The sequence below is a fragment of the Salmo trutta genome, chromosome 16 (assembly GCF_901001165.1).
Source record: "Salmo trutta chromosome 16, fSalTru1.1, whole genome shotgun sequence".
In the NCBI taxonomy this organism is placed as follows: Eukaryota; Metazoa; Chordata; class Actinopteri; order Salmoniformes; family Salmonidae; genus Salmo; species Salmo trutta.
In genome coordinates this window covers 23,227,244-23,254,537 of record NC_042972.1, presented here as the reverse complement: position 1 = coordinate 23,254,537, position 27,294 = coordinate 23,227,244, and the positions used below count along the sequence as shown (strand labels likewise).

At 43.0% G+C, this 27,294-nt stretch overlaps 1 protein-coding gene across 2 annotated transcripts; it reads right to left on the bottom strand.

Annotated features, from left to right (window-relative positions):
• Nucleotides 1-9,480: 9,480 nt before the first annotated feature.
• Nucleotides 9,481-16,677, bottom strand: LOC115150328 (CD209 antigen-like protein D). 2 transcript variants are annotated; one of them, XM_029693505.1, is made up of 5 exons: nt 16,337-16,677; nt 13,853-13,948; nt 10,462-10,655; nt 10,251-10,360; nt 9,481-10,130 (listed from the first exon to the last, which is right to left on the bottom strand). In XM_029693505.1, exons 1-5 carry the CDS (start codon nt 16,437-16,439, stop codon nt 9,968-9,970), a joined length of 666 nt encoding a protein of 221 aa, XP_029549365.1. In that variant the 5' UTR covers nt 16,440-16,677; the 3' UTR covers nt 9,481-9,967. The 2 variants fall into 2 exon arrangements, with proteins under 2 accessions (XP_029549365.1, XP_029549366.1); XM_029693506.1 differs by lacking the exon at nt 13,853-13,948.
• Between the last annotated feature and the right edge of the window lie 10,617 nt (nt 16,678-27,294).

Below are 27,294 nucleotides of genomic sequence, written 5' to 3'. Positions count from 1 at the left end.
GGCAGTTCGGCGCAGTCTGGCCACTCCGGCAGTTCGGCGCAGTCTGGCCACTCCGGCAGTTCGGCGCAGTCTGGCCACTCCGGCAGTTCAGCGCAGTCTGGCCACTCCGGCAGTTCAGCGCAGTCTGGCCACTTCGGCAGTTCAGCGCAGTCTGACCTCTCTGGCGACTGTTGACTGGCGGGCAGCTCTGACGACTGTTGACTGGTGGGCAGCTCCGACGACTGTTGACTGGCGGGCAGCTCCGACGACTGTTGACTGGCGGGCAGCTCCGACGACTGTTGACTGGCGGGCAGCTCTGACGACTGCTGACTGGCAGGGCTGGGGACACACACCTTGGGCTTGGTGCGGGGAGTAGGTACGGGCCGGACAGGACTGTGGACATGCACCTTGGGCTTGGTGCGGGGAGCAGGGACGGACCGGACAGGACTGGGGACATGCACTGTGGACTTGGTGCGGGGAGCAGGGACGGGCCAGACAGGACTGTGAACACGCACTGGTGAACTGAAGCGTGGAGCCGGTTTTGCCACTCTTCCTGGCTGGATGCCCTTCCTAGCACGGCATGTGCTGGGCATGTCCACCGGACGCACCGGGCTGTGCGGACGCACTGGCGACACAGCGCGCAACTCCGCATCCCATGGCTCCTCCTCCAGATCTTCCTTCAGCAGGTCCTCAATAAACCACCTCATCTCCGTCTCCTCCTCTGCCGTCATCCCCCACGAGAGCAGTGGTCTGGGCTCCTCCTCTGCCCTTCCGGACCACCCCATTAGCCCCCCCCAAAAATTTTCTTGGGGGTGTCTTCCGGGCTTCCTCGACCGACGCCAGCGACCCCGTCTGCTGGCCGGCGTCTCCTCCATTGCCCGGACCTCCCTCTTCCGCTGCTTGGTCCCTTGGTGGTGGGTAATTCTGTAACGGCTGTCGTCTGAAGAAGTGGACCAAGGTGCAGCGGAGTTAGTGTTCATTATTAGAATTTAATATAAACAACGTGAACACTATACAAAACAAGAAAAGAGCAAACCGACAGCAAACAGTCCTGTCTGGAACAAAACACTGACAGAAACAATTACCCACAAACCCAAAGGAAAAACATGCTCCTTATGTGTGACTCCCAATCAGCAGCAACGAGCTTCAGCTGTGCTTGATTGGGAGCCACACACACACACACACACACACACACGGCCCAAAACAAAGAAATACAAAAACATAGAAAAAGGAACATAGAACGCCCACCCAATGTAACACCCTGGCCTAGCCAAAATAAAGAACAAAAAACCCCTCTCTATGGCCAGGGCGTTACAATATATTCCAGATAATTTTTCCTACCCCTACTGGAGCCACTTAAAAAATAAATGTGTTGGCTTTTCTATTTGTGTTGAAAATAGTCTATTTGTAAAAAGAGGATTCCGTGTTCAGTGAAAATGCCACACTGTATCTCTATGACAAGGTGTTTAAGAGATCCAAAGTTTGTTTACCAGCTAGAGGCAGGAGGCATAGACATCACACACAGAGGAACATGAAAAGATTTGTCGGAAAGCACTGAAAACCACAACGAGAGAGCTACAGCACCAGCATCTCAGCTGTCTGAGGGAAGATTTCACCACTCCAAATAACAGACGTTCGAGTCTCCCCAGTGCGTACACACTGGTTAAATCAACCGTGTTTCAACATAATTTGTTAATGTATTGTGACGTGGATTCTACATGGAAAATACATTTGAAAAAAGTTAACTGTTGTTTTGAGGGGGAAATTTAAACCACAGGATTATGTCGTCATTGTAACCAATCTCCAACATAGAAAACCCTTGTATAAACTATGTTGAATTTGTACTTTTAAAACAATTTTAGATCTTCAACGTTTTATCAAAAACTTTTTAAATGAGGTTGAACAATGATTATTGAGATAAACATAAGCCTACTGTAAAGGCCGTCAAAGGGAGTAGACCAAGGCGCAGCGGGTTGAGTGCTCATTTTAACGTTTATTTTAATAAACTTGAACACGTAACAAAAACAAGAAAACGAATGACAGCTAAACAGTTTTGCAGGCTAACCCTAGCAGTGCAAAAACAACTTCCCAAAAGGGACATGTGAAAACAGGGCTACCTAAGTATGACTCCCAATCAGCAACAACGATTGAGAGCCATACCAGGCCAACACAAAGAAATACACAACATAGACAGATCATAGAAATACAAAACATAGAACATAACCAAAAACCCCGTAATGTTCTAAACAAACACCCTTCGACATAAACACATATCCCAACAAACCCCGAACCACATAAAACAAACACCCCCCTGCCACATCCTGACCAAACTACAATAACAAATAACCCCTTTACTGGTCAGGACATGACACCTACGCAACATAGTCAGTCTCATTGGATGGAGAGAGAGCGACAGAGACAGACTGACAGATCTTTTTTTTTTAGAGAGACCAAAATGGGACACTGTCTTCCAGCTGATGGCAAAACTCAAGTCGCACTTTATTATTTCTGCCTCATGCACCAATTTATGTTGTTACTCATTTTACCTTTATTTCACTAGGCAAGTCAGTTAAGAACAAATTCTTATTTTCAATGACAGCCTAGGAACAGTGGGTTAACTGCCTTGTTCAGGGGCAGAACAACAGATTTGTACCTTGTCAGCTCGGGGAGTTGAGCTGACAACCTTTCAGTTACTAGCCCAACGCTCTAACCACTAGGCTACCCTGCCGCCCCAATTTAACCAGAGAGTGTGAAATACTCCTCGATGTTAGAAAGACACAATCCGCTAATAACAACGCAAGTCTATCGATACACTTTGTAGGGCGAGTGGATAGGGAGAGGGCATTTCATGGCTTATAAAAGTGTTGAATAGAGTGTTGACAAACATGAACTCACTCATAAAAACAGCAGCTTCTTGCTATATTCGTGTCTCTCTAGTCAGTGTCTCTCCAGTCATAGTTTTGAAAGTTTAGAAATCTCATAGTAGAGTGGACTATCAACTTCACTAGGCTCCTGGAAGCTGCAGTCACGATGACCTGAGCAATCTGATTGACAAGCCGTAGGCCTATAGGTGCACTTGATTTGCTCTCCAGGCCCACCGGGTAGGCAGAGTTTGTACCTTCAGACACATGAAATGGTTCAAAATGGGAGCACTTCGACTACCCGATCGACTAGGAAAGCCTTGGAGATCGTGATCGACCGGTTGGTGAGCACTGCTGTACATAGATAACAAAATATATCAGATGTTCAAATGAAATTGTATTTGTCATGTGCACCAAATACAACAGGTGTAGACCTTACCGTGCAATGCTAACTTACAAGCCCTTAACCAACAATTAGAGTTAATAATGTCATGACGGTCCTGATCAGGTCAGGTTACAGGAGACCACAACCATACAGATTGTCTCTCACCCCAACAGAGGAGGAGAGATCTAGGGGTATGAAGATGTGGGTTTTTTATGACCCCTCACGCCCATTGTAAATCTTAGGCAACAGACAAAATTCCTTTGTCCTCTCACTATGGAGAACCGGCCTCAGAACATTAAACATGTAATAAATGGACTTTGGAACAATGGTTTCGTCAGTCACAATGGTGGTAATGACGATAGATGGAATATGAAAATTAATGTCATTTCTGTTATGTTATTAAAAGTCAAAGGGCAACGTTATAATGAAAACATTGTAACTTTAAGAGTTTTCCTAGTATGTGCTTGATGTTTATACATTGTACGTTGTGTGGAAAATGTCCAAATCAAGGAGAATGTTTTTGTAAAAATGAAATGTGAAGTTAGTTGTCTATATTGGATCTGAGTAAAATCTAGACCTTGCCTCTTAACTTGGTACGCCCAGAGAATTGCCCTAACGCTACTGCTACTCTCTGTTCATCATATATGCATAGTCACTTTAACCATATCTACATGTACATACTACCTCAATCAGCCTGACTAACCGGTGTCTGTATGTAACCTCGCTACTTTTATAGCCTCGTTACTGTATATAGCCTGTCTTTTAACTGTTGTTTTATTTCTTTACCTACCTATTGTTCACCTAATACCTTTATTGCACTATTTGTTAGAGCCTGTAAGTAAGCATTTCACTGTAAGTTCTACACCTGTTGTATTCGGCGCACGTGACAAATACATTTTGATTTGATTGTCAGGAAGCTTGGCACCTGTAATGTACTGGGCCGTACGCACTACCCTCTGTAGCACCTTCCGTTCAGAGGCTGAGCAGTTGCCATACCAGGCGGTAATGCTACCGGTCAGGATGCTCTCAATGGTGCAGCTGTAGATCGTTTTGAGTATCTGGGGACCCATGCCAAATCTTTTCAGTCTCCTGAGGGGGAAAAGGTTTTGTCGTGCCCTCTTCACAACTGTCTTGGTGATAGTTTGTTGGTGATGTGGACACCAAGGAACTTGAAACTCTCGACCCGCTCCACTTCAGTCCTGTCGATGTTAAAGGGGGCCTGTTCAGCCCTCCTTTTCCTGTAGTCCACAAGCAGCTCCTTTGTCTTGCTCACATTGAGAGAGAGGTTGTTGTCCTGGCACCACACTGCCAGGTCTCTGACCTCCTCCCCATAGGCTGTCTCATCGTTGTCGGTGATCAGGCCTACCACTGTTGTGTCAAACATAACAAAAGTACAGGAGGGAACTAAGCACGCACGCACCCCTGAGGGGCCCCAGTGTTGAAGATCAGCGTGGCAGATGTGATGTTGCCTACCCTTACCACCTGGGGGTGGTCCGTCAGAAAGTCCAGGATCCAGATGCAGAGGGAGGTGTTGAGTCCCAGGGTACTTAACTTAGTGATGAGCTTTGTGGGCACAATGGTGTTGAACGCTGAGCTGTAGTCAATGAACAGCATTCTCATATAGGTCAATCAAATGTATTTATAAAGCCCATCTTACATCAGCTGATGTCACAAAGTGCTTTACAGAAACCCAGCCTAAAACCCCAAACAGCATGCAATGCAGGTGTAGAAGCATGGTGGCTAGGAAAAACTCCCTAGAAAGGCCAGAACCTAGGAAGAAACCTAGAGAAGAACCAGGCTATGACCTAGAGACGAACCTGGCAGTGCCAGGCTGGCAGTGCCAGGTGGAGATTATAACAGAACATGGCCAAGATGTTCAAATGTTCATAGATGACCAACATGGTCAAATAATAGTAATCACAGTGAACAGGTCAGGGTTCCATAGCCTCAGGCAGAACAGTTAATAAATAATAATAATCACAGTAGTTGTCGAGGGTGCAACAGGTCAGCACCTCAGGAGTAAATGTCAGTTGGCTTTTCATAGCCGATCATTCAGAGTATCTCTACCACTCTTGCGGTCTCTAGAGAGTTGAAAACAGCAGGTCTGGGACAGGTAGCATGTCCGGTGAACAGGTCAGGGTTCCATAGCTGCAGGCAGAACAGTTGAAACTGGAGCAGCAGCACGACCAGGTGGACTGGGGAGAGTAAGAAGTCATCAGGCCAGCTAGTCCTGAGGCATGGTCCTAGGGCTCAGGTCCTCCGAGAGAGCGAAAGAAAGAATTGGAGAGAGCATACTTAAATTCACACAGGACACCGGATAAGACAGGAGAAATACTCCAGATATAACCGACTGACCCTAACAGACTGACACAACTACTGCAGCATAAATACTGGAGGCTGAGACAGGAGGGTGGTCCCGTCTGACGATACCCCCGGACAATGCTAAACAGGCAGAATATAACCACACACCACTAGAGGGATATCTTCAACCACCAACTTACCATCCTGAGACAAGGCAGAGTATACCCCACGAAGATCTCCGCCACGGCACAACCAATGTGGGAGGCACCAACCCGGACAGGAAGATCACGTCGGTTACACAACCCACTCAAGTTCTTGCCTCAAAGCGAGCATAAAAGGCATTTAGATTGTCTGGTAGGATTGCGTCACTGGGCAGCTCGCGGCTGGGTTTCCCTTTGTAGTCTGTAATAGTTTTCATGTCTTGCCACATCCGATGAGCGTCAGAGCCAGTGTAGTAGGATTCAATCTTAGTCCTGTATTGACGCTTGCCTGTTTGATGGTTCGTCTGAGGGCATAGCGGGATTTCTTATAAGCGTCCAGATTAGTCTCCTGCTCCTTGAAAGTGGAAGCGCTACCCTTTAGCTCGGTGTGGCTGTTGCCTGTAATCCATGTCTTCTGGTTGGGAAATGTAGGTACGGTCACTGTGGGGACGACGTCGTTGATGCACTTATTGATGAATCTAGTGACTGAGGTGGTATACTCCTCAATGCCATTGGATGAATCCTGGAACATATTCCAGTCTGTGCTAGCAAAACAGTCCTGTAGTGTAGCAGCCGCATCATTTGACCACCTCTGTATTGAGCGAGTCTGTAGTACTTCCTGCTTTAATTTTAGCTGGTAAGCAGGAATCAGGATGGTAGAATTATGGTCAGTTGCACCCCCCTCAGAACAGCCTCGATTCGTCGAGGCATGGACTCTACAAGGTGGCGAAAGAGTTCCACAGGGATGCTGGCCCATGTTGACTCCAATGCTTCCCACAGTTGTGTTAAGTTGGCTGGATGTACTTTGGGTGGTGGACCATTCTTGATACAGATGGGAAACTGTTCAGTGTGAAAAACCCAGCAGTGTTGCAGTTCATGACACAAACTCGTGCGCCTGGCACCTACTACCATACCCCGTTCAAAGGCACTTCAATCTTTTGTCTTGCCCATTCACCCTCTGAATGGCACACATACACAATCCATGTCTCAATTGTCTCAAGGCTGAAAAATATTTTTTAACCTGTCTCCTCCCCTTCATCTACACAGATTAAAGTGGATTAAACAAGTGACATCAATAAGGGATCATAGCTTTCCCCCGGATTCACCTGGTCAGTCTGTCATGGAAAGAGCAGGTGTCCTTAATGTTTTGTATACTCAGTATACCTACACAGGCATACACACGCACTCATACGTTCACGCATTCAACCACACACCACACGTTATGGTGGGTGGGGGTGTGATACAGTATAGCCAGTTATAAGAGGACCGTTTCTGTTTTAGAGGGTTACATGTTAGAAGCAAATAATTACATTAAAGGGTCAATCTGTTGTTTCTACATCCATTTTTGTACATTTAAATGTATAACATATACCAAGAGATTATTGAAGACTACAGTGCCTTGCAAAAGTATTCACCCCCCTTGGACTTTTTCCTATTTTATTGCATTACAACCTGTAATTTAAATGTTTTTTTTTTATTTGGATTTCATGTAATGGACATACACAAAATAGTCCAAACTGGTGTAGTGAAATGAAAAAAAACTAAACTGAAAAGTGGTGGGTGCATATGTATTCACCCCTTTGCTATGAAGCCCCTAAATAAGACCTGGTGCAACCAATTACCTTCAGAAGTCACATAATTAGTTAAATATAGTCCACCTGTGTGCAATCTAAGTGTCACATGATCTGTCACAGGATCTCAGTATACATACACCTGTTCTGAAAGGCCCCAGAGTCTGCAACACCGCTAAGCAAGGGGCACCACCAAGCAAGCGTCCCTATGAAGACCAAGGTCAGGGACAAAGTTGTGGAGAAGTACAGATCAGGGTTGGGTTATAAAAAAATATCAAACTTTGAACATCCCACGGAGCAAATCCATTATTAAAATTTTTTAAAGAATATGACACAAGAAACCTGCCAAGAGACTGCTGCCCACCAAAACCTGTTTCAGTCTTCCAGAGATTTGAGACTGGGACGGAGGTTCACCTTCCAGGAGGACAATGACCTTAAGCATACTGCTAAAGCAACACTTGAGTGGCTTAAGGGGAAACATTTAAATGTCTTGGAATGGCCTTGTCAAAGCCCAGACCTCAATCCAATTGAGAATCTGTGGAATGACTTAAATATTGCTGTACACCAGCGGAACCCATCCAACTTGAAGGAGCTGGAGCAGTTTTGCCTTGAAGGATGGGCAAAAATCCAAGTGGCTAGATGTGCCAAGCTTATAGTGACATACTCCAAGAGACTTGCAGCTGTAACTGCTGCAAAAGGTGGCTCTGCAAAGTATTGACTTGGGTGGGTGGGGGGGGGGTGAATAGTTATGCACGCTCAAGTTTTCAGTTTTTTTGTCTTATTTCTTGTTAGTTTCACAATAAAAAAAGTGGTAGGCATGTTGTGTAAATCAAATGATACAACCCCCCCAAAGCATCCATTTTAATTCCCGGTTGTAAGGCAACAAAATAGGAAAAATGCCAAGGGGGTTAATTATTTTTCAAGCCACTGTATAATGTATAAATGCCTCATGAACTTAGTTCAACAGTCGTAAAAAAACTGACGTTTTTTTTTAACTCAGTTGTAATTGTAAACAAACACAGTATAGCCTCGACATGGTTGGTGGTGTCACGTCCTGACCAGTATTTAGGTATTATTTGTATTATATTTGGTCAGGGCGTGGCAGAGGTATGTTTGTTTTGTATGGTGGTTTTTTTTGTGTGTGGTTTAGAGGTGTGTGTTATTTATGTGTTCCTGGGTTTTGGGTGTATGTTTCTGAATTAGTATGTTCTAGGTTAGTTTTTCTATGTGTAGGTTTGGGTGCTGGACTCTCAATTGGAGGCAGGTGTTTCTAGCTGCCTCTGATTGGGAGTCCTATAAGTAGGTGTGTGTTTGGTTTGTCATTTGTGGGTAGTTACATTTTGCACTGCTAAGTATTATTGCTTTAGTCTGTGAAACTGTCCTTTGTCGTTCTTGCTTTTTGTGTATGCTTCATTATATCTAATTAAAAGATGAGCATCCACATTCCTGCTGCGTATTGGTCCTCCCTTCAACACGGCAACAATTGTGACAGGTGGGCTGACCTGCTTTGTTTATATTTGAACTGCAGATTGCCCCTTTAATACCTCCTATTACACTTAAAACATACATCTATTTGCATATCTAAAGGTAAAATATATATATTTTTTTACTGGCACTTGGTATCAGCATTTTTTTGTGCTTTTATGTCAGGTGTTTATGTAAGTATTTGTCAAGGTGTGTGTGTGTGTGTGTGTGATAGGTAAGAACTAAGAACTCTAAGCGAGGGATCTCAGTCTTCACTCTCATCATTGCTCTGTTCTCGTTTTCTTCAATAGCCTCATTTTCTTCAACAGCCTGGTCATTGATGTAGTCATCCATCTTAACTAACTGTACGATTACCTTTAACTGACTCCTAATATCTACTGTATGATTACCTTTCTAACTGACTCCTAATGGTAATATCTACTGTATGCTGAACTTCACACTTGTGTGTATGTGTAAGTGTGTGCTTGCCTGCATGCTTGTGTACGTACCTGCGTTCGGCGTGCGGTGTGTATCTGTCCTCTTTTTACATTTTACTAATTTAGCAGACACTCTTATCCAAAGCGACTTACAGTAGTGAGTTCATACTTTTTTTTGTACTTTTCTTGTAGTACTTTTTGTATTACTGTTCTACCCTCTGTGTTCAGGTCACACCATTTTAACGAACCAATCACATTCAAGCATGAAGCTGGTACACCTGCTAGGACATTGCTCCTTTATTACTTTACTTTCATTGCCTAAGCCTATGGAATGACACGTTCCTAATAAAATCAATTAATACAAGCATTTTACAGAGTACAGTCCCACTGGGCACAGACATAAATTCAACGTCTACTCCACGTTTTTTACATTTAATTTAATCTCCTCACCCTCAACTCTATAAGAGGAAGCCCAAGGTCCCTCCCCTTGGATTGTATTCTCCAATGTGTTTTGAGGAGAGGAGGAGAGAGGATGTGAGGAGGAATCGAGGAAAGGTGAGTTGAGAAAGAGCCCATAGGCACGTCTGTAATACCACTATTTCTCGGTTGTCACTATCTGGCCTAAATGCAAAGTCAGAAACGCTGCCTATTTCTAAAATGTATCTTCTTCAAATCTGATTGTAAACCTAACCACACTGCTAATCTTATGCCTAACCATATATAGAGAGAAAGACCTACATGCAATGCTACTGTACATAATAAGCTATTGTTATATCACCCTTTCACAAATCCAGTTAAATTGAAAGTTACATGCTATGTCATTCCATTTATTTACAGGGTCAGAATTCCCATAATTAATCTCAACACAGTCCTCCTCTCCTATGTATACTACAAAAACAGCACCATTATCAGGCTGGTTTTGCCCCCAGTACCTGCAAGGAAAACAACACAGAGAACCAGACAGTCAGACACTGTGGTAAACATTCTAAGTCATACCCAGATGTTGTTCTACTTAAAATGGTTAGTCATATAACCAGATTATTATCTCTCACCTTGTGGTCAGTGGTGTACCATCCACCCATTTCCAGGTCCCCTCTGTCTCTCTATCAGTCAAACCGATCCAGACACCATTAATATTCCTGTTTAATTCAGTGAGGAATTTCTGTTGTTGAGAAAAATATAGATGTCAATTACATGTGAGTATTAATTATTTACCTGATTCATAAGCGTGTGAATCTCTCTCTCTCTCTTTCTCTCTCTCACCTGTTCATTTCTGCTGTTTACGACCACCAGGTCTGCTCCTCTCTCCAGACAGTCTTGTCTGCTCTCCTCCCAGGTTTTCCTCTCAGTAGACAGGAAGTAACAGCTGGATCCCGACAGACTCCATCCTTCAGCACACCCCAACACAGTCCTCGTTGGGACCGCCATGTCCCTCTCTTCCACCACTCTTCCGGTACCTACAGTACAGACAGCACACACACAGCGTCCACCATATTGGTTTTAAACTATTCAGATCTGGGTTGCGTCCCAATAATCTCTCCATTCTCCTGAAGTGTGCACTTGTCCACTACATCCCACAAATCTAAAAGCATTGGCTTGGTGTAGGGATGGACACAAGAGGGAATTCCCATGTACCAGTCATTTCCTTTAAAATCCATGAAGGGAAATGTACAATTGCACACATTTGGAAAAAGGGCAAGATTTTTAGGACAGATTTCCTTCAGGACAGGTTTTCCCCTGTTTAACTTTGTTGGAGAAATATATACTGCTCAAAAAAATAAAGGGAACACTTAAAAAACACATCCTAGATCTGAATGAAAGAAATAATCTTATTAAATACTTTTTTCTTTACATAGTTGAATGTGCTGACAACAAAATCACACAAAAATAATCAATGGAAATCCAATTTATCAACTCATGGAGGTCTGGATTTGGAGTCACACTCAAAATTAAAGTGGAAAACCACACTACAGGCTGATCCAACTTTGATGTAATGTCCTTAAAACAAGACAAAATGAGGCTCAGTAGTGTGTGTGGCCTCCACGTGCCTGTATGACCTCTCAACAATGCCTGGGCATGCTCCTGATGAGTTGGCGGATGGTCTCCTGAGGGATCTCCTCCCAGACCTGGACTAAAGCATCCGCCAACTCCTGGACAGTCTGTGGTGCAACGTGGCGTTGGTGGATGGAGCGAGACATGATGTCCCAGATGTGCTCAATTGGATTCAGGTCTGGGGAACGGGCGGGCCAGTCCATAGCATCAATGCCTTCCTCTTGCAGGAACTGCTGACACACTCCAGCCACATGAGGTCTAGCATTATCTTGCATTAGGAGGAACCCAGGGCCAACCGCACCAGCATATGGTCTCACAAGGGGTCTGAGGATCTCATCTCGGTACCTAATGGCAGTCATGGCAGTCAGGCTACCTCTGGCGAGCACATGGAGGGCTGTGCGGCCCCCCAAAGAAATGCCACCCCACACCATGACTGACCCACCGCCAAACCGGTCATGCTGGAGGATGTTGCAGGCAGCAGAACGTTCTCCACGGCGTCTCCAGACTCTGTCACGTCTGTCACGTGCTCAGTGTGAACCTGCTTTCATCTGTGAAGAGCACAGGGCGCCAGTGGCGAATTTGCCAATCTTGGTGTTCTCTGGCAAATGCCAAACGTCCTGCACGGTGTTGGGTTGTAAGCACGAGCCCTCATACCACCCTCATGGAGTCTGTTTCTGACCGTTTGAGCAGACACATGCACATTTGTGGCCTGCTGGAGGTCATTTTGCAGGGCTCTGGCAGTGCTTCTCCTGCTCCTCCTTGCACAAAGGCGGAGGTAGCGGTCCTGCTGCTGGGTTGTTGCCCTCCTACGGCCTCCTCCACGTCTCCTGATGTACTGGCCTGTCTCCTGGTAGCGCCTTCATGCTCTGGACACTACGCTGACAGACACAGCAAACCTTGCCACAGCTCACATTGATGTGCCATCCTGGATGAGCTGCACTACCTGAGCCACTTGTGTGGGTTGTAGACTCAGTCTCATGCTACCACTAGAGTGAAAGCACCGCCAGCATTCAAAAGTGACCAAAACATCAGCCAGGAAGCATAGGAACTGAGAAGTGGTCTGTGGTCCCCACCTGCAGAACCACTCCTTTATTGGGGGTGTCTTGCTAATTGCCTATCATTTCCACCTGTTATCTATTCCATTTGCACAACAGCATGTGAAATGTATTGTCAATCAGTGTTGCTTCCTAAGTGGACAGTTTGATTTCACAGAAGTGTGATTGACTTGGAGTTACATTGTGTTGTTTAAGTGTTCCCTTTATTTTTTTGAGCAGTGTATGTTACACGTATTGAACAACACATTCTAACATTGTAATTAACTGAGGGGAGTAGTTAACTGACGGGGTGTAGTTAACTGACGGGGTGTAGTTAACTGACGGGGTGTAGTTAACTGACGGGGAGTAGTTAACTGACGGGGTGTAGTTAACTGACCGGGAGTAGTTAACTGACGGGGTGTAGTTAACTGACGGGGAGTAGTTAACTGACGGGGTGTAGTTAACTGACGGGGAGTAGTTAACTGACGGGGTGTAGTTAACTGACAGGGAGTAGTTAACTGACGGGGTGTAGTTAACTGACGGGGTGTAGTTAACTGACGGGGTGTAGTTAACTGACGGGGTGTAGTTAACTGACGGGGGCTAAATTCTGATTCACCACCCTTATCCCAATGTGTACACTCCCCCTCATGGATTGAAATGGTGTGAGAAATATGGTGGAAACTCCCTCCAGCCATGCTGGTCCTCCAACTCTTCATCGGAGAAAGAAATAAAGAAAAAGAGAAGCTCCTGGGATGCATCCCAAATGGCACCCTATGTATTTTACAGTACAGTAATGCATTGTACACCATGTTCAGTGACGTACACAAGGCCAAGGGCACGAGTTATAGTAGTCACTCAATTATCTATGGATGATGTCGACATTCTTTTTTTGTGTGTCAACATTATTGACAAACTACTGGTCCCACAAGCTATGTAACATCAAGTCTTGTCTGAAATGTGATCCTTGCTTTGTGAGTATAGAACTATAGTAATATAGTAAAATACATATACAATGCCTTGCAAAAGTATTTACCCCCTTGGCGTTTTTCCTATTTTGTTGCACTACAACCTGTACTTCAAATAGATTTTTATTTGGATTTCATGTAATGGACATTTACAAAATAGTGCAAATTGGTGAAGTGAAATTTAAAAAGATTACTTGTTTGGGGGGTGAATAGTTATGCACGCTCAAGTTCTGTTTGTTTTGTCTTATTTCTTGTTTGTTTCACAATAAATAATATTTTGCATCTTCAAAGCGGTTTACATGATGTGTAAATCAAATGATACAAACCCCCCAAACATCTATTTTAATTCCAGGTTGTAAGGTGTAAGGCAACAAAATAGGAAAAATGCCAAGGGGGGTGAATACTTTCGCAAGCCACTGTATACCTGCACTATGGGTACTGGTTAAAATGAATGCACTATACATGGAAAAGGGTCCCAAATGGCATCCTATACTCTATGTATTGCCCTACTTTGACCTGAGTCCTGTGGGCCCTGGTCAAAAGTAATGTACTATAAATGGAAGAGCGCTGATATTGTGTAATTTAGGATACTGACTCACTCACAGAAAGCTAGCTTTAGGGAGATGTTGAGAATGACTTGTAGAATACACATCATCCCAAAACACACAGCAGCCAGCTTGTAGAGTCTTGTTCTTCCATCTGCAGAGGAACACACCGACACACACACGCACACCATCATTCTACATCACTAATCAATATAATTAAAACAGAACACACATCATCCCACATCACTAGCGATTGCGTCATTGGTTTTCCCCCGATTGAGGGTTGGCAGCAACAGTTTGCTCAAGAGTGCAGTCATCTCAAATGGGATAAACAGGAAGCTAATGTATGGAGAAATTACCGAAATTACACAATATAGCTGTAGCGTGATTTACAGGGTCAATCTGCGATTGCTACATCCATTTTTTTTTTACTTTTAAATTAATGATATTTACCTATTGATTTCCGAGGACTGTGAGTTCTCGTTCTCCATAGTCGATGCGAGTAAGACATTTAAGCGTGTTAACTATCGCCCCGTAGCACTCACTTCTGTCATCATGAAGTGCTTTGAGAGGCTAATTAAGGATCAAATCACCTCCACCTTACCTGATATCCTAGACCCACTGGAATTTGCATACCGCCCCAATAGATCCATGGATAATGCAATCGCCATCGCACTGCACACTGCCCTATCCGTTCTGGACAAGAGGAATATCTATGTAATAATGCTGTTCATTGTCTACAGCTCAGCCTTCAACACTCTAGTACCCTCCAAGCTCATCATTAAGCTTGGCGCCTTGGGTCTGAACCTTGCTCTGTGCAACTGGGTCCTGGACTTCCTGATCGGCCACCCCCAGTTAGTGAAGCTAAGCAATAACACCTCTACTATGCTGATCCCCAACACATGGGCCCCACAAGGGTGCTTGCTCAGCCCCCTCTTGTACTCCCTGTTCACCCATGACTTTCTCAGCATGCACATCACTGACAACCTGAAATGGTCCATCCATACAGGTAGTGTGGTGAAGAAGTCACAACAGCGACCGGTGGTAAAGAAATGTGTCTTGGCCCCTAAGAATTTCACAAACTTCTACAGATGCACCATTGAGAGAAACTGTATCACCGCCTGATACAGCAATTGTACTGTCCGTAATAGAGCAATCTGAAATGGTCCATCCACACAGACAGTGTGGTGAAGAAGGCTCAATGGAAATTCAGCTCGGCCACTAAGACCTTCAAACTTTTACAGATGCACCATTGAGAGCATCCTGCCGGGCTGTATCACTGCACCGTCTGCAACCGCATCATGTCTTTCCAGAGGGTGGTGAGGTCTGCCCAACGCATCACCTGGGGCACACTACCTGTCCTCCAGGACATCTGCAGCACGTGGTGTCACAGGAAGTCCAAGAACTTCATCAAAGACCTCATTCACCTGAACCACGGCCTGTTAACCCTGCTATCATCCAGAAGGCGAAGTCAGTACAGGTGCTGGGAGCGAGAGACTGAAACTGTTAAATAGCCATCACTAGCCGGCCTCCACCCAGTACCCTGCCCTGAACTTAGTCACTTTCACCACCCGGATACTCAACCATGCACCTTAGAGCCTGCTGCCCTATGTACATAGACATGGAACACTTGTCACTTTAATAATGGAACACTGGATACTTTAATAATGTTTTCGTACTGTTTTACCCATTTCATATGTATATACTGTATTACTGTATTCTAGTCAAGGCCATCCTATTCAACTATTGCAGTACATATACTATTCTATGCTACGTATTTTTCAGATATACTATATTTTCTATCCACATACTGTCCATAATGTCTATACATCCCATCATATATTTATACTCCGGACTCCGACATTACTCGTTCTAATATTTCTATATTTTTTTAATTCCATTATTTTACTTTTAGAATTGTACATATTGTTGTGTATTGTTAGATACAGTATTACTGCACTGTTGGAGCTAGGACCACAAGCATTTCACTACACCCTCAATAGCATATGCTAATGTGTATTTGTATGCGACTAATATATATATATATATATATATATAATTTTGAATAATGTAAATTATTTATGCCTCATGAGTTTAGAACTGTCTAACCCATCAGAACCCAAACTATAAGCTTCTTTTACGATGGAACTGTTAACAATGGATTGTAAACTAACACTTTATAGCCTCAAATGGTTAAAACTATCATTTTGATCTTATGGATGTTCAGTCCTTGCACACATAGCTCTGTCTATGAATTTGAGAGTGGTTACATTTCTCCAACCCCATCCCTCAGCTGTTTACCAAAAACAGTGGTAGTGTGTCCACTTCATTGTTGTTTTAAAAGGTTATTTAAATTGATCATATTTAAATAGTTCCAAAGAGTTCCAAATAAATACACTAAAATGTATGCATTCAATGTATGTGACCCCAGCAGGTTTTGAACCCCACGCTCGTACCAACTGAACCATAAAAAAGTGTTGATTATGTGGTATTTGTGTGTGTGTGTCAGTGTGTGTGAGAGAGAGAAATTATTTGTTCTTACCTGAGAGATGGGTCTCAGTCTTTACTCCCCTCGTCGCTCTGTTCTCGTTTTCTCCAATAACCTTGTTTAATTCAATAACCTGTTTATTGACATAGTCGGCCATCTCAACTAACTGCACCGTATTTCATTGATTATCCCAATTAATCAATGAATCAGCTAATTCAGTCTATGATTCTAACTTACTTTTGCTTACAGCATTAACTTACTTATGATTACCTTTCTGACTGAGTAGTAGTTGAGTAGTTGGTCTGATGTGTCTAAGCCTGATCCTTCTCTGTTCTCTGTCTGTGGCCCACAGCAGGTGGCAGGATGTTTCAAGGCTCTAACCACCAATAAGAAGGAGACTATTGAGATGTATCCCAAATGGCACTCTATTCTCTATACAGGGCACTACACAGGGAAATAGGGTGCCATTTGGGATTGAAGCTTGTAAAGCCGACAGTTTTGTGTAACCTCTTCAACCCGCTTGTTCATTCTGTTCCGTGGTTTATTTCTTCCTCTTTTTTTTTTCTTTTTTTCTCGATGTTAAGATGTATAGTTCATTATGTATACAACGATATCTCTTTCTCGCTCTCTTTCTCTCTCGATGTTGGTTAGAGAGAGAGAGATAACAGCAGTTGAGACTTTGTATTAACAATGTTGTTTTCTGTCACAACAATAGACATTTATCAATGGGTTTCAATCAGTTAATCATGTTTGGATTGGTATGACTGACTGTTATTGAGGTGATCTGGAAATTGGTGAACAGCACACCACTGACCACAGCTTAAGGAGTAGGACTGATTCTCTGTGTTGTTCATACTCTAGATTCTGAGATAGTGGCCAGTCTACCTCTATTGTTTCTACTGCAGGTATTGGCGGGATGGACTGCCTGATGGTGGTGTAAACTCGAGCTGTGTGTTTATCTCTTATGACTCATCAGGAGAATGGCATGAATATCGGTGTTCCTCTTTAGACAACTGGATATGTGAGAAATAGGCTTCTCATGGGTACTTTCTCTACACTTCTGTTTATGGAAGCCCTACTGTATATTGATGGTCTGAAGACTGATGTGATTTGGTAGAATGACACTTTAAACTAGACGTTCAACGTAAAAAGCAATTCGTTCTGCTAACTCCATGTTTTTATTTTCTTTCACCTTTATTTAACCAGGTAGGCCAGTTGAGAACAAGTTCTCATTTACAACTGTGACCTGGTCAAGATAAAGCAAAGTGACACAAACACCACAGAGAGTTACACATGGAAGAAACAAACGTACAGTCAATAACACAGTAGAAAAAATCTATATACAGTGCGTGCAAAAGAGGTAAGATTAGGGAGGTAAGGCAATAAATAGGCCGTAGTGGCAAAGTAATTACAAATTAGCAATTAAACACTGGAGTGATAGATGTGCAGAAGATGAATGTAGAGATACTGGGGTGCAAAGGAGCAAAAAAACAAAAACAATATGGGGATGAGGTAGTTGGATTGGCTATTTACAGATGGGCTATGTACAGGTGCAATGATCTGTGAGCTGCTCTGACAGCTGATGCTAAAAGTTAGTGAGGGAGACATGAGTCTCCAGCTTCAGTGATTTTTGCAATTCGTTCCAGTCATTGGCAGCAGAGAACTGGAAGGAAAGGCAGCCAAAGGAGGAATTGGCTTTTGGGGTGACCAGTGAAATATACCTGCTGGAACGCGTGCTATGGGTGGGTGCTGCTATGGTGACAAGTGAGCTGAGATAAGGCGGGGCTTTAACTTGTAAAGACTTATAGATGACCTGGAGCCAGTGGGTTTGGCGACGAATATGAAGCGAGGGCCAGCCAATGAGAGCATACAGGTTGCAGTGGTGGGTGGTATATGGGGCCTTGGCGACAAAACTGATGGCACTGTGATAGACTGCATTCAATTTGCTGAGTAGAGTGTTGGAGGCTATTTTGTAAATGACATTGCCAAAGTCAAGGATTGGTTGGATGGTCAGTTTTACGAGGGTATGTTTGGCAGCATGAGTGAAGGATGCTTTGTTGCGGAATAGGAAGCCGATTCTAGATTTAATTTTGGATTGGAGATGCTTAATGTGAGTCTGGAAGGAGAGTTTACAGTCTTACCAGACACCTAGGTATTTGTAGTTGTCCACATATTCTAAGTCAGAACAGTCCAGAGTAGTGATGCTGGACGGGCGGGCAGGTGCAGGCAGCAATTGGTTGAAGAGCATGCATTTAGTTTTACTTGCATTTAAGAGCAGTTGGAGGCCACGAAGGAGAGTTGTATGGCATTGAAGCTCGTCTGGAGGTTAGTTATCACAGTGTCCAAAGAAGGGCCAGAAGTATACAAATCTGGACCCCCTATCGTCTGCGTAGAGGTGGATCAGAGAATCCCCAGCAGCAAGAGCGACATCAGTGATGTATACAAAGTAAATAGTTGGCCCAAGAATTTAACCCTGTGGCACCCCCATAGAGACTGCCAGAGGTCCGGACAACAGGCTCTTCGATTTGACACACTGCACTCTCTCTGAGAAGTAGTTGGTGAACCAGGCGAGGCAGTCATTTGAGAAACCAAGGCTATTGAGTCTGCAGATAATTTGGTGATTGACAGAGTCGAAAGCCTTGGCCAGGTCGATGAATACAGCTGCACAGTATTGTCTCTTATCGATGGCGGTTATGTTATCGTTTAGGACCATGAGCATGGCTGAGGTGCACCCATGTCCATCTCGGAAACCAGATTGCATAGCGGAGAAGGTACGGTGGGATTCGAAATTGTCGGTGATCTGTTTGTTAACCTCTTACATCTAAATGTTCCGCTAGCGGAACACCGCTCTAATATCCAATGATAGAGCGTGGCGTGAATTACAAACTCCTCAAAAATCCCAAAACTTCAATTTTTCAAACATATGACTATTTTACACCATTTTAAAGACAAGACTCTCCTTTATCTAACCACATTGTCTGATTTCAAAAAGGCTTTACAACGAAAGCAAAACATGAGATTGTCAGGAGAGTACCCAGCCAGAAATAATCACACACCCATTTTTCAAGCTAGTATATAATGTCACAAAAACCAAAACCACAGCTAAATGCAGCACTAACCTTTGATGATCTTCATCAGATGACACTCCTAGGACATTATGTTATACAATACATGCATGTTTTGTTCAATCAAGTTCATATTTATATCAAAAACCAGCTTTTTACATTAGCATGTGACGTTCAGAACTAGCATACCCACCGAAACTTCCGGTGAATATACTAAATTACTCACGATAAACATTCACAAAAAACAAAAATTATTTTAAGAATTATAGATACAGAACTCCTTTATGCAATCGCTATGTCAGATTTTAAAATAGCTTTTCGGTGAAAGCACATTTTGCAATATTCTGATTAGATAGCCCGGCCATCATGGCTAGCTATTTTGACACCCACCAAGTTTGGCACTCACCAAACTCAGATTTACTATAAGAAAAATTGGATTACCTTTGCTGTTTTTCATCAGAATGCACTCCCAGGACTTCTACTTTACACCCAAAGATGTTTTGGTTCCAAATAATCCATAGTTATATCCAAATAGCGGCGTTTTGTTCTTGCGTTCAAGACACTATCCGAAGGGTGACGCGCCGGCGCATATCATGACAAAAAATGTCAAAATATTCCATTACCGTACTTCGAAGCATGTCAAACGCTGTTTAGAATCAATTTTTATGCAATTTTTCTTGTAAAATAGCGATAATATTCCGACCAGGAGACGTCGTTTTCGTTCAAAGACTGAAAATGTAAAATGGACTCTTCATGTGCACGGGCGCGCCCGTTTCATTGTTCTCAGATCGACCACAATCCAAATGCGCTACTGTTTTTCGCCCAGGGACTGCAGAGTCATTATTCCCCATTCTGGTGCCTTCTGGGAGCCTATGGGAGCCTTAGAAAATGTCATGTTACAGCAGAGATCCTCTGTTTTCCATAAAGAGGCTATAGAAGGCCTCTTTATGAGGCCTTTTTGAGGAGTTTGTAATTCGCGCCACGCCCTATCATTGGATATTGGAGCGGTGTTCCGCTAGCGGAACATCTAGATGTATGGTCAGAGAGGGCACTTCCTGTATAGAATCTTCTCAGGTTTTGGCCTGCCATATGAGTTCTGTTATACTCACAGACACCATTCAAACAGTTTTAGAAACTTTAGGGTGTTTTCTATCCAAATCAAACAATTATATGCATATTCTAGTTTCTGGGCAGGAGTAATAACCAGATTAAAACGGGGAAGTTTTTTATCCTGCCGTGAAAATACATCCCCTATCCTAAACAGGTTAACTTGGCTTTCGAAGACCTTAGAAAAGGCAAGGTAGGCTAGATATTGGTCTGTAAAAGTTTGGGTCTAGAGTTGCTCCCCCTTTGAGAGGGAGATGACCGCGGCAACTTTCCGATCTGTGGAGATCTCAGATGATACGAAAGAGAGGTTGAACAGGCTTGCAATAGGGGTTGCAATAATTGCGGCGGATAATTTTAGAAAGAGAGGATCCAGATTGTCTAGCCCAGCTGATTTGAAGCGGTCCAGATTTGGCAACTTTTTCAGAACATCAGCAATCTGGATTTGGGTGAAGGAGAAATGGGGAGGCTTGTGCAAGTTGCTGTGGGGGTTGACCGCGGTATGGGTAGCCAGGTGGAAAGCATGGCCAGCCATAAAAAAATGCTTATTGAATTCTCAATTATCATGTATTTATCAGTGGTGACAGCGTTTCCTAGCCTCAGTGCAGTGGGCAGCTGGGAGGAGGTGCTCTTATTCTCCATGGACTTTACAGTGTCCCAGAAATGTTGGGAGTTTGTGCTACAGAACCAAGTGCCTGTGTATATTAGTTCCTAACTTCCCTGAAAAGTTGCATATCACGGGGGCTATTCGATGCTAATCCAATACGCCACAGGATGTTTTTGTGCTGGTCAAGGGCAGTCAGGTCTGGAGTGAATCAAGGGATATACCTGTTCCTGGTTCCAAAGTTTTTGAATGAGGCATGCATATTTAAATGGTGAGGAAAGCACTTTTAAAGAATAACCAGGCATCCTCCACTGATGGGATGAGGTCAATATCCTTCCAGGATACCCGGGCCAGGTCGATTAGAAAGGCTTGCTCGCTGAAGTGTTTTAGGGAGCGTTTGACAGTGATGAGGGGTGGTCATTTGACCACAGACCCATTACAGATGCAGGCAATGAGGCAGTGATCGCTGAGATCCTGGTCAAAGACAGCAGAGGTGTATTTAGAGTGCAGGTTGGTCAGGATGATATCTATGAAGGTGCCTGTGTTTACGGATTTGGGGTTGTACCTGGTAGGTTCCTTGATAATTTGTGTGAGATTGAGGGCATCTAGCTTAGATTGTAAGATGGACGGGGTGTTAAGCATGTCCCAGTTTAGGTCACCTAACAGTACGAGCTCTGAAGATAGATGGGGGGCAATCAATTCATATACGGTGTCCAGGGCACAGCTGGGGGCTGAAGGTAGTCTATAACAAGTGGCAACGGTGAGAGACTTGTTTCTGGAAAGGTGAATTTTTAGAAGTAGAAGCTCTAATTGTTTGGGCACAGACCTGGATAGTATGACAGAACTGCAGGTTATCTCTGCAGTAGATAGCAACTCTGCCCCTTTTGGCAGTTCTATCTTGTCGGAAAATGTTATAGTTAGGGATGGAAATGTCAGGATTTTTGGTGGCCTTCCTAAGCCAGGATTCAGACACGGCTAGGACATCCAGGTTGGCAGAGTATGCTAAAGCAGTGAATAAAACAAACTTAGGGAGGAGGCTTCTAATGTTAACATGCATGAAACCAAGGCTTTTACGGTTACAGACGTCCACTGGGGTATGGGAGTGGAGGTAGGCGCTGCAGGGCCTGGATTACCCTCTACATCAGGAGAGGAACAGAGGAGGAGTAGGATAAGGGTACAGCTATAGGCTATTAGAACTGGTCGTCTAGCGCGTTCGGAACAGAGAGTAAAAGGAGCACGTTTCTGGGCGCGGAAGAATAGATTCAAGGCATAATGTACAGACAAGGGTATGGTAGGATGGGAATACAGTGGAGGTAAACCTAGGCTTTGAGTGACAATGAGAGAGGTTTTGTCTCTACAGAAACCATTTAAACCAGGTGAGGTCACTGCATGTGTGCGAGGTGGAACAAAAGGGCTAGCTAAGGCATATTGAGCAAGGCTGGAGGCTCTACAGTGAAATAAGACAATCACTAACCAAAACAGCAATGGACAAGGCATATTGATATTAGGGAGAGGCATGCGTAGCCAAGTGATCATAGGGACCAGTGAGTAGCTAGGCGAGCTGGAGACACGTTGATTCAGACAGCTAGCGAATAGGACTAAATCAAATAAAACTTTAAATGCTTTTTAATTAAAGTTTGATTTGATGTAGTCCTGTTCTTTAACTTTGATTCTTGGTTGAGATGGAGACATTAATCCAACATATAAATTATTAATTTGTAGACAAACTGGAATTTGTTGACAATTCACTTTCACTCTTTCAATACAGCAAATAGCCTATTAACTTGTTGACAAGTTACAAATAAAATGTTGGATTCACGTCTCCAACTAAACCAAATATAAAAGTTCAAGGATTAAGCCAGTGGCTCAGATGAAACTATCCAAGCATTCGATATCCTTTAGATGTTGATATTTGGTTGTGTTGTCAAGCAAACACAATTCAATCATATTTTTGTAATACAATAAATAGCCTAAAGTTAAGGCTCTTACAAACTAATGTAATTATTATGTTATTCAACCTTGAAATGAGTAACACATTCATGTCCACATTGAGGTTAGCCTACTGTAACTACAAAAGTACTATGATGTAATCATACTGTAGAAAGCATGCATGCAAAAGTCGCAGGTCTGTGGAGATTTTCACTACAGCATTGATCACTTGCACCATGTACTTTTAACCTTATCAGTCCCGAGACCTCAGCAAACATCGGCTTTTCATTTATCTGACTTTCATTTATCTGCATGTCCAGCCCTTATATTTAGCCTCACAATGAAGTGTTTTACAATTGACATAAACAGTTGCATTCATGAGTTCTTGACAAATGTCAAGAAAAAAAAAATAAGTTCAGCAAAAATGCTTTAAGTTACTATATATGCTGTGAGTACAAAAATTCTTTGCTCAGTAGGAAATGAATATCCAACCAATCAATGACAATATGTCCTGGGATTTCCTATGTAGAAGAAGCCCTTACATTCTAACGACACTTGTGTAGCTTGTCATAGAGCATAACATGTTACACTGTTACATGTGTGTTTGTGGGTCTCAGCTTTTCATGGATAGTTTTCAATAGTTTGTAGCTCAAACCATTCAGACTCCACGGAAGTTTTTGTAAAAAAGACCAGCCCCGGGCCCCTTCAGGATCCACCCTTGTTTCACAAACACGGTGCTAGCTCAGCCCCCATTAATCACACAGACTAATGGTTGGTATCAAAGGAAGCAGATAGACTAATCAAATGGTACAACCCAGAAGTGTGTAGCTCAAACACACAATGTTTAAAAGGGTTATTAGGCCCAAATCAGGCTGGTGCGATAGTGTGACTTATTGGGTTAATGTAATTTCAACTACAATCCAGATAATTTTGTTGAGCAATTAGATGAAGCATAGTGATGACACATTAAGTTGTTGTGTAAATACAACCTGACATTGTATTCCCATTTGAACTTTGTTGTGCTTTTAAATGGTTGAAAGTGCAGTGATAACACATTTAGATAACTAAACAAAAAATGTGACATTGTTTTTCCATTGGATTGATGGTTGTGCCTTTAGATGATTGAAAGCATAGTGATAACACATTTGGAATTAAACAAACTTCTGGCTGTCATTTTGAGTGGGTGAATGAATGTTGAAATCTCATTGATCAATGTCTCAACCAAATATTACCCACATTTCCACATTGAAATGACGTGGTGTGCCCAGTGAGTTGCAGGCAATGGTGCCAGTAGGACACCCAATAACAAATATTTAACTTTCGGGCTTACAGAACACAAAAACACTTTCAGGGATCTGACAGAATACAGGGAATAAAAAAAAGAAATAGGAGAAAAAGAAAAGAGAGAAGAGAAAAAAATGCAAAATTCCCACTGACAGAGAGCTAGTTAAAGCTGGTTGGCATGCCACATCACACCCAGCTCTCAGATCCACTGCAGCAGAGAGAGAGATGATGAGTGACACAACACAGTATAACAGAGCCCTGCATCTAATTGAGAGGCAAGCAGAGGTTGACTAGAGCTCGACGGAGTAATGACATCCTGTAACAAAGCAGCACGCTGAGGTGAAGCACTCTGACGTGAGCCAGACCCAGGTGATGACAGCCAAGTAATGACATCCAGGTGACTAGTGTATTAGACCTCTGTGTGTTTGGGCTCTGCGCCACCGGAAACTCAAACCAACTCTTTGCTAATCACCCATAACAGCCATGGCCAGCCTGGTAAATGCAAATCCAGGACACTCAAATTAGTATGATATGCTATGTTTGGTATGGTTAGATAAGACAGACTTAAGGCAAAAACAACTACTTACTATTTCTGAGCTACTTTGCAACTACTTAGCATGTTAGCTAACCCTTTCCCTAACCCTAAACTTAACCCTTGCGTATAACGCAAACATCTAGCAACTCAAAGGTTTTGAGTTCTGGACCTCATAAGGACAACTTCAGCATTTTAACTAATTTGCAACTTTTTAACGACTTTTTAGCTACTTTCCAACTACTTAGCATGTTAGCGAACCCTTTCCCTAACCTTAACTCTTGCGGATAACGCGAATGTCTAGCAACCCAAAGGTTTTGAGTTCGAATCTCATAATAACAACTTCAGCATTTTAGCTAATTAGCAACTTTTCAACAACTTTTTAGCTACTTTGCAACTACTTAGCATGTTAGCTAACCCTTCCTCTAATCCTAATCCTTTAACCTAAATCATAAACTTAACCCTAACCTCTAACCATTAGCTAGCTAGCGTTAGCCACGCAGTCACCTACATTGGCTAAAATGTTAAACATATGTTTTTCAAATTTGTTACATATTGTACGTTTTGCAAATTTTTGAAATTCGTAACATATCATAGGAAATTATTGATGGACAACCACAAATGAATGCAAACCTTCCTTTCTTATTTCTCATGTATATTTTTTGTTATACACTGAAAAAAATATATAAACTCAACATGCAACAATTTCAAAGATTTTACTGAGTTACAGTTCATAAGGAAATCAGTAAATTAGATCCTAATTATTTATTTCACATGACTGGGAATACAGATATGCATCTGTCGGTCACAGATACCTTAAAAAAAGGTAGGGGTGTGGATCAGAAAACCAGTCCGTATCTGGTGTGACCACCATTTGCCTTATACATCACAACACATCTCGTTCACATAGAGTTGATCAGGCTGTTGACATGTCTGGTGAGTATGCAGGCCATGGAAGAACTGAGAAATGTTCAGCTTCCAGGAATTACGTACAGATCCATGCGACATGGGGCCATGCATTATCATGCTGAAACATGAGGTAATAGCGGCGGTGAATGGCACGACAATGGGTCTCAGGATCTTGTCTCGGTATCTCTGTGCATTCAAATTGCATCGATAAACGTGTTAATTTTCTGTAGCTTCTGCCGGCCCATACCATAACCCCACCGCCACCATGGGGCACTCTATTTACAACGTTGATATGCCATACACTGTCTGCCATCTGCCCGGTACAGTTGAAAGCAGGATTAATCTGTGAAGAAAACAGATCTCCAGCGTGACAGTGGCCATAGAATGTGAGCATTTGCCCACTGAAGTCGGTTAGGACGCCGAACTGCAGTCAGGTCAAGACCCTGGTGAGGACAACGAGCATGCGCTTCCCTGAAGAAGCCAGATGTGTAGGTTCTGGGCTTGCATGGTTACACGTGGTCTACGGTTGTGAAGCCAGTTGGACGTACTGCCAAATTCTCTAAAATGACCTTGGAGACGGCTTATTGTAGAGAAATTAACATTAAATTATCTTACAACAGCTCTGGTGGACATTCCTGCAGTCAGCATAACAATTGCACCCTCCCTCAAAATGTGAGACATCTTTTCTTAACTGACTTTATTGTCCCCATGGGGAAATGTTGCAGTGTCATGTACACGTTTAAAGTGCAGTTCAAATACAAAACAAATTGACAATACAAATTTCATAAAGTTACATTCCAATAAAAAGAGACTAGCCTGCAGGCCTAACTGGGTCGATAGGAACATTAGCCCGAGTTATTTAGGAAAGATATCACCTGCCAGAAATTATTGTCTAGTTCTGTTTTCCTGCCGAGGGGTGCCCTATACCTGCGCCCAGAGGGGAGTAGTTGAAAGTCCAGTTGTCACGTTCGTCGTAAAGATGGGACCAAGGCGCAGCGGGAATGTGTAAACTCATCTTATTTATTGAGAAGAAAACGAAACAAAACACTTGGATCAAACCAACGACGGAAAAAAACAGTCCTGTGAGGCATACAACTACACATGGAACAACTACCCACCAAAAACCCATTAAAAAAAAAACACCCCTACTAAATAAGACCGTCAATTAGAGGCAACGAGAAACAGCTGCCACCAATTGAAGGTCAAACCAATAAACTAAGCATAGAAATAGATAAACTAGACACAGACATAGAAATAGACTAACATAGAACATTGCACAACAAACCCCGAAACACATTAAACAAACACCCCCTGCCACAAACAATACAAAAAGTTAGTATAGTACAGTCAACATTAAAATATCCCAGCTTTTTGAGAAAGTACAGTCTCTGTTGAGTATTTTTGTAGATCAGGTCTGTACATTTACTCCACTGAAGCTTATTGTCCAAGAGGACACCCAGATATTTATATTCCTCTACAATCTCTATGTTCCGACCTCTGATAGATGTTGCAGAGGTAGGTGTTGTCCGCTTCCTGAAGTCTATGCACATCTCTTTGGTCTTTTTGGTATTGAGGAACAACTGCG

Coding starts and splice junctions, on each gene's coding strand:
- LOC115150328 (XM_029693505.1), bottom strand. CDS start 16,439: ATGGCCGACTATGTCAATAAACAGGTTATTGAATTAAACAAGGTTATT. Junction 13,949..16,336: donor GACTGAGACCCATCTCTCAG/GTAAGAACAAAT, acceptor GTTCCTCTGCAG/ATGGAAGAACAAGACTCTAC. Junction 10,656..13,852: donor CTCCCTAAAGCTAGCTTTCT/GTGAGTGAGTCA, acceptor TCTGTACTGTAG/GTACCGGAAGAGTGGTGGAA.